The sequence below is a fragment of the Salmo salar genome, chromosome 04, assembly GCF_965601325.2.
Source record: "Salmo salar chromosome 04, fSalSal1, whole genome shotgun sequence".
NCBI classification, from domain to species: Eukaryota; Metazoa; Chordata; class Actinopteri; order Salmoniformes; family Salmonidae; genus Salmo; species Salmo salar.
The window spans coordinates 5,050,001-5,057,773 of NC_138294.1; the positions used below are offsets into that span (position 1 = coordinate 5,050,001).

General features: G+C 45.6%; 1 protein-coding gene across 1 annotated transcript in view; it reads right to left on the reverse strand.

The window, feature by feature from the left end:
* The window catches only part of mettl14 (methyltransferase 14, N6-adenosine-methyltransferase non-catalytic subunit), a 27,418-nt gene extending 20,929 nt beyond the window's left edge, over positions 1-6,489 (reverse strand). The window contains exons 1-3 of the mRNA XM_082973933.1: positions 6,237-6,489; positions 2,901-2,989; positions 2,347-2,431 (exon numbers count right to left, since the gene is read on the reverse strand). Of these exons, the coding sequence (XP_082830059.1) occupies positions 2,347-2,431; positions 2,901-2,989; positions 6,237-6,302 (240 nt within the window). The 5' untranslated portion in view covers positions 6,303-6,489. The remainder of the gene's footprint in view (positions 1-2,346; positions 2,432-2,900; positions 2,990-6,236) is intronic.
* Between the last annotated feature and the right edge of the window lie 1,284 nt (positions 6,490-7,773).

A 7,773-nucleotide genomic window follows, 5' to 3' on the forward strand; every position in this document is an offset into this window, starting at 1 on the left:
TCTCTCTATGTGGACTATCTGGGTTCCCATCTGGACTCGGTATTTCCCCCCCAGTAGGAGGAGACAGGGTTCTCTCTATGTGGACTATCTGGGTTCCCATCTGGACTCGGTATTTCCCCCCCAGTAGGAGGAGACAGGGTTTCTCTATGTGGACTATCTGGGTTCCCATCTGGACTCGGTATTTCCCCCCCAGTAGGAGGAGACAGGGTTTCTCTATGTGGACTATCTGGGTTCCCATCTGGACTCGGTATTTCCCCCCCAGTAGGAGGAGACAGGGTTTCTCTATGTGGACTATCTGGGTTCCCATCTGGACTCGGTATTTCCCCCCCAGTAGGAGGAGACAGGGTTTCTCTATGTGGACTATCTGGGTTCCCATCTGGACTCGGTATTTCCCCCCCAGTAGGAGGAGACAGGGTTTCTCTATGTGGACTATCTGGGTTCCCATCTGGACTCGGTATTTCCCCCCCAGTAGGAGGAGACAGGGTTCTCTCTATGTGGACTATCTGGGTTCCCATCTGGACTCGGTATTTCCCCCCCAGTAGGAGGAGACAGGGTTTCTCTATGTGGACTATCTGGGTTCCCATCTGGACTCGGTATTCCCCCCCAGTAGGAGGAGACAGGGTTTCTCTATGTGGACTATCTGGGTTCCCATCTGGACTCGGTATTTCCCCCCCAGTAGGAGGAGACAGGGTTTCTCTATGTGGACTATCTGGGTTCCCATCTGGACTCGGTATTCCCCCCGGGGGGCGGGCCGGGCCGGGTCCCCGGCCGGACCCCAGTAGGAGGAGACAGGGTTTCTCTATGTGGACTATCTGGGTTCCCATCTGGACTCGGTATTTCCCCCCCAGTAGGAGGAGACAGGGTTTCTCTATGTGGACTATCTGGGTTCCCATCTGGACTCGGTATTTCCCCCCCAGTAGGAGGAGACAGGGTTCCTCTATGTGGACTATCTGGGTTCCCATCTGGACTCGGTATTTCCCCCCAGTAGGAGGAGACAGGGTTTCTCTATGTGGACTATCTGGGTTCCCATCTGGACTCGGTATTTCCCCCCCCAGTAGGAGGAGACAGGGTTTCTCTATGTGGACTATCTGGGTTCCCATCTGGACTCGGTATTCCTCCAGTAGGAGGAGACAGGGTTCCTCTATGTGGACTATCTGGGTTCCCATCTGGACTCGGTATTTCCCCCCCAGTAGGGGGTGTGGCCTCACTGTACTGGAGGCATTGCATTTTCAATAACACTGGAAGATTATTGGGTTTATCTAAAGTCTATTACAGAGACGGTCCTCTCAGTGATCCAGTCTATCAGTGATCCAGTCTATCAGTGATCCAGTCTATTACAGAGACGTTCCTCTCAGTGATCCAGTCTATCAGTGATCCAGTCTATAACAGAGACGTTCCTCTCAGTGATCCAGTCTATCAGTGACCCAGTCTATCAGTGATCCAGTCTATTACAGAGACGTTCCTCTCAGTGATCCAATCTATCAGTGATCCAGTCTATCAGTGATCCAGTCTATTACAGAGACGTTCCTCTCAGTGATCCAATCTATCAGTGATCCAGTCTATCAGAGACGGTCCTCTCAGTGATCCAGTCTATCAGTGATCCAGTCTATCAGTGATCCAGTCTATAACAGAGACGTTCCTCTCAGTGATCCAGTCTATCAGTGATCCAGTCTATAACAGAGACATTCCTCTCAGTGATCCAGTCTATCAGTGACCCAGTCTATCAGAGACGGTCCTCTCAGTGATCCAGTCTATCAGTGATCCAGTCTATCAGTGATCCAGTCTATCAGAGACGGTCCTCTCAGTGATCCAGTCTATCAGTGATCCAGTCTATCAGTGATCCAGTCTATAACAGAGACGTTCCTCTCAGTGATCCAGTCTATCAGTGATCCAGTCTATAACAGAGACATTCCTCTCAGTGATCCAGTCTATCAGTGACCCAGTCTATCAGAGACGGTCCTCTCAGTGATCCAGTCTATCAGTGATCCAGTCTATCAGTGATCCAGTCTATTACAGAGACGTTCCTCTCAGTGATCCAGTCTATTACAGAGACGTTCCTCTCAGTGATCCAGTCTATCAGTGACCCAGTCTATCAGTGATCCAGTCTATCAGTGATCCAGTCTATCAGTGATCCAGTCTATAACAGAGACGTCCCTCTCAGTGATCCAGTCTATCAGTGATCCAGTCTATATCAGAGACATTCCTCTCAGTGATCCAGTCTATCAGTGATCCAGTCTATCAGTGATCCAGTCTATCAGTGATCCAGTCTATAACAGAGACGTACCTCTCAGTGATCCAGTCTATAACAGAGACGTACCTCTCAGTGATCCAGTCTATGTTTCCTACCTTCTGCTCCTCAACCTCCTCTGTGTCGCCTCCCTCCATCAGAGGCTTCCTCTTGGCGCTCGGCCCGGCAGTATCGAACGATGCCCTACACATACACAATGTGTTGAATTGTTAAACCAAGCGATAGGGCTGGGCTGGAACAAAAATGTGCACACTCTGGGGGTCCCCAAGGAATTGAGAAATACTCAATGATTGCTGGAAGTGTGTGTGTGTGTGTGTGTCTATACCTGTTACAGTGTCTGTGTGTTTGTGTGTGTGTGTGTGTGTGTGTGTGTGTGTGTGTGTGTGTGTGTATACCTGTTACAGTGTCTGTGTGTGTGTGTGTGTGTGTGTGTGTGTGTGTGTGTGTGTGTGTGTGTGTGTGTATACCTGTTACAGTGTCTGTCTGTCTGTCTGTGTGTGTGTGTGTGTGTGTGTGTGTGTGTGTGTGTGTGTGTGTGTGTGTGTGTGTGTGTGTGTGTATACCTGTTACAGTGTCTGTCTGTGTGTGTGTGTGTGTGTGTGTGTGTGTGTGTGTGTGTGTGTGTGTGTGTGTGTGTGTGTGTGTGTCATACCTGCATGTCTCTCTGGTCTCCTCAATCTCTTTCAGTTCGTCTTTGCTGTTCAGAACGGCGCCTATACTGTCCGCACTCTCTGCTCCCAACTAGGGGAGGGACGGACAGGTTAGTTAGCTATTAACGTTAGCTAGGACAGGAAGTGGACAAGTTAGCTAGCTATTAGTGTTAGCTAGGACAGGAAGTGGACAAGTTAGTTAGCTATTAGTGTTAGCTAGGACAGGAAGTGGACAAGTTAGCTAGCTATTAGTGTTAGCTAGGACAGGAAGTGGACAAGTTAGTTAGCTATTAGTGTTAGCTAGGACAGGAAGTGGACAAGTTAGCTAGCTATTAGTGTTAGCTAGGACAGGAAGTGGACAAGTTAGCTAGCTATTAATGTTAGCTAAGACAGGAGGTGGACAAGTTAGCTAGCTATTAGTGTTAGCTAGGCCTGGAAGTGGACAAGTTAGCTAGCTATTAGTGTTAGCTAGGACAGGAAGTGGACAAGTTAGCTAGCTATTAATGTTAGCTAAGACAGGAGGTGGACAAGTTAGCTAGCTATTATTGTTAGCTAGGACAGGAAGTGGACAAGTTAGCTAGCTATTAGTGTTAGCTAGGTCAGGAAGTGGACAAGTTAGCTAGCTATTAGTGTTAGCTAGGTCAGGAAGTGGACAAGTTAGCTAGCTATTAATGTTAGCTAAGACAGGAAGTGGACAAGTTAGCTAGCTATTAGTGTTAGCTAAGACAGGAAGTGGACAAGTTAGCTAGCTATTAGTGTTAGCTAGGCCAGGAAGTGGACAAGTCAGTTAGCTATTAGTGTTAGCTAGGACAGGAAGTGGACAAGTTAGTTAGCTATTAGTGTTAGCTAGGACAGGACCAGACAAGTTAGTTATGTATTAACGTTAGCTAGGACAGGAAGTGGACAAGTTAGTTATGTATTAACGTTAGCTAGGACAGGAAGTGGACAAGTTAGCTAGCTATGGATGTTAGCTAGGACAGGAAGTGGACAAGTTAGTTAGCTATTAGTGTTAGCTAGGACAGGAACAGACAAGTTAGTTATGTATTAATGTTAGCTAGGACAGGAAGTGGACAAGTTAGCTAGCTATGGATGTTAGCTAGGACAGGAAGTGGACAAGTTAGCTAGCTATTAGTGTTAGCTAGGACAGGAACAGACAAGTTAGTTATGTATTAACGTTAGCTAGGACAGGATGTGGACAAGTTAGCTAGCTATGGATGTTAGCTAGGACAGGAAGTGGACAAGTTCATTAGCTAAAAGCTATCACTCTTTGCTCCCAACTAGGAGAGGACCAAACAAGTCCATTAGATATGAAGATTAGCTACAAGCTGAACCAGTATCTGTGCGGTATGTAAAAAATAAAGCTCAGACTAATACTCCCATTCACCAGTTCTCTCCAGCGTAATGTCAAAAATACATTAGTTGATTCACCAAATATGGAGATTCGCTGAGCAACTACCTTTATTTACTCCAGTTATGGCCGGTATGTAAACAGAGTTAAATAAATCAGCTGTAGTAAACTTCCACCCTGTGTGGCAGTAATGAGGTTTACACGAGGTGTCAAAGAATAGTTTCTTTTTTTAGGTTGATCCTGAGTGGCGCAGCGGTCTAAGACACTGCATCTCAGTGCAAGAGGCGTCACTGCAGTACCTGGTTCGAATCCAGGCTGCATCACATCCGGCCGTGATTGGGAGTCCCATAGGACGGCGCACAATTGGCCCAGCGTCGTGCAGGGTAGGCCGTAATGTAAATAAGAATTTGTTCTTAACCGACTTGCCTCGTTAAATAAAAATACATATTTATTTAGACTTTTTTCGGAAGTATACTTAACAAAAATATACAAAAACGCAACATGCAACAATGTCAATGATTTTACCGAGTTAGTTCATATAAGGAAATCAGTCAATTGAAATAAATTCCTTAGGCCCTAATCTATGGATTTCACATGACTGGGCAGTAGCGCAGCCATGGGTGGTACTGAGCGGGCATAGGCCCACCCACTGGGGAGCCAGGTCCAGCCAATCAGAATGTGTTTTTCTTTCCCCGCCACAAAAGGGGCTTTATCACAGCCAGAAATAATCCTTAGTTTCATCCGCTGTCCGGATGGCTGGTCTCAGATGATCCTGCAGGCGAAGAAGCCCGGATGTGGAGTTACTGGGTTGGCGTGGTTACACGTGGTCTGCGGTTGTGATGCCGGTTGGACATATTGCCAAATTCTTTAAAACAACGTTGGGAGGCGGCTTATGGTAAAGAAATTAACATTCAATTCTCTGGCAACAACTATGGTGGACATTCCTGCAGGCAGCATGCCATTTGCACGCTCCCTCAACTTGAGACATCTGTGGCGTTGTGTTTTGTGACAAAACTGTGCATTTTTGTGGCTTTTTAATTGTCCCCCAGCACAAGGTGAACCTGTGTAATGATCATGTTGTTTAATCAGCTTATTGATATGCCACACCTGCTGTCAGGTGGATGCATTATCTTGGTAAAGGAGAAACGCTCCTCTAACAAGGATGTAAACAAATTAGTGCACAAAAGTTGAGCGACATATGCTTTTTGTGCGTACAGATCATTTCAGCTCATGAAACTTTACATGTTGCATTTATATTTTTTGTTCAGTATATATATATATATATATATATATATATACACCGGCATAACGGGAGTAAATGAAGACAGTTGCAAAGCTGGTTAATGGGAGTTTGAATCTGAGCTTTCTTGGGGCGTTAGAGACGTCTCTAATGCACAGAGATAATGGTTAATCTAGAAGCGATCAGTCTCTTAGCTAACTAACTAGCTATAAACATATACACAAATGCTCTCATGTCATAACAGTAACTAATGTCTAGGACGAACAATAGCTCGCTAACGTTAACAATTATGAGTTGTTTAAAAGATACTTGGTCAACTATCATGCGATGGTTAATGTTACATTAGCTTTTTCCACTCAATTCAAGGTCAATTGGCTTCACTCCACTGCCACAAAGTAAGCCAAAAATAGCAAATACAATAATACGTAACAGTAACTACGATTGTTAAAGCTAACAAGTTATTAGCTAACTTAGAGGCTCACTGTAGAAGATGTGCTAGTTAGGTTAGTCATGCTAATAGCTAACGTTACCCGTTGACCTAATCCTATTCAGTTAAGTCAAAACACAAAGCTAACGTTTATATATGTTTACATTAGCTACGAATCGTTAGTTAACTAACAAAGTATGGTAGTTAAGTAGCTACATACATAACTCTTCCCCCCCCCCCCCCCAAAAGGCTAACTTGTAAACAAGAAGACAACGTATGTTAGCCCGCTAGCTAGTATGCTAACTTAGCTATAGCTAAGCTACCTGTTGAGCTAGAAGCTGGCGTCGCAGCTTCTGCTTTTCCCGTATCTCCTGTAGGCGACTATTCATTTCTTTCTTTTTTTTTTATCAGGTTATTAGTTTTAATAAAAGTATTTCGTTAGTTCACAAAATGCTTAATAAAAAAAAAAAACTGTTTTCTAGCAGGGGGGTCGAAAAGCTTTTTACTACTCCCTCGAAAACAATGAACGTTAGTCGGGTTCTGATGACGGAATTCCGGTTCAACTGCGGCGCCTGTGATTTGCGTCACTGTTTATTATTATTTTTTTCCTCCAATGAGTAAGTAGCTACGACCACACGGTGGTAATGTCGTATCGCGTTATTCCACTGTGAATAAACTGTATGTGAACAATGATCATCAGAAAAAGAAAGACCGTTTGTCCCAATTTCTCTCTACTTCCGCTCAAAGTGTGCTGGAAGAGTGGCGTGAACTTCCTCTAGCTAGCCCACGCCTCTACCAACCTAATGCTTTCAGATGTTCTGGAGAGCAGTGAAGGTGTAGACTTCAGGGGGAAAGAGAGATTATTGTGATCTAGGAGCAGGGTTGTTCCACTAATTCCAGTAGCAGGGTTGTACCACTAATTCCAGTAGCAGGGTTGTTCCACTAATTCCAGTAGCAGGGTTGTTCCACCATCTCCAGTAGCAGGGTTGTTCCACTAATTCCACTAGCAGGGTTGTTCCTCCAATTCTAAGAGCAGGGTTGTTCCTCCAATTCTAAGAGCAGGGTTGTTCCTCCAATTCTAAGAGCAGGGTTGTTCCTCCAATTCTAAGAGCAGGGTTGTTCCACCAATTCTAAGAGCAGGGTTGTTCCACCAATTCTAAGAGCAGGGTTGTTCCACCATCTCCAGTAGCAGGGTTGTTCCACTAGCAGGGTTGTTCCACCAATTCTAGTAGCAGGGTTGTTCCACCATCTCCAGTAGCAGGGTTGTTCCACTAGCAGGGTTGTTCCACCAATTCCAGTAGCAGGGTTGTTCCACTAGCAGGGTTGTTCCACCAATTCTAAGAGCAGGGTTGTTCCACCAATTCCACTAGCAGGGTTGTTCCACTAGCAGGGTTGTTCCACTAGCAGGGTTGTTCCACTAGCAGGGTTGTTCCACCAATTCGCTGCCTTTTGAGAAGTGTAACTTGGTGAAATAATACATGTGATTTGACCTAATTTTAACATTCTGTCATAAAGAGCACATGTTCAAATTAATAAACCACTAGTTTTCCATCTCAAGAGGTTAAATAAAACAGGACTATAGTAAGTGCATGTTAAGTGCCAAATAAATTAACAGGGTGGACCAGAAACAGGGTGGACCGGAAACAGGGTGGACCGGAAACAGGGTAGACCGGAAACAGGGTGGACCGGAAACAGGGTGGACCGGAAACAGGGTGGACCGGAAACAGGGTGGACCGGAAACAGGGTGGACCGGAAACAGGGTGGACCGGAAACAGGGTGGACCGGAAACAGGGTGGACCGGAAACAGGGTGGAGACCGGAAACAGGGTGGACCGGAAACAGGGTGGACCGGAAACAGGGT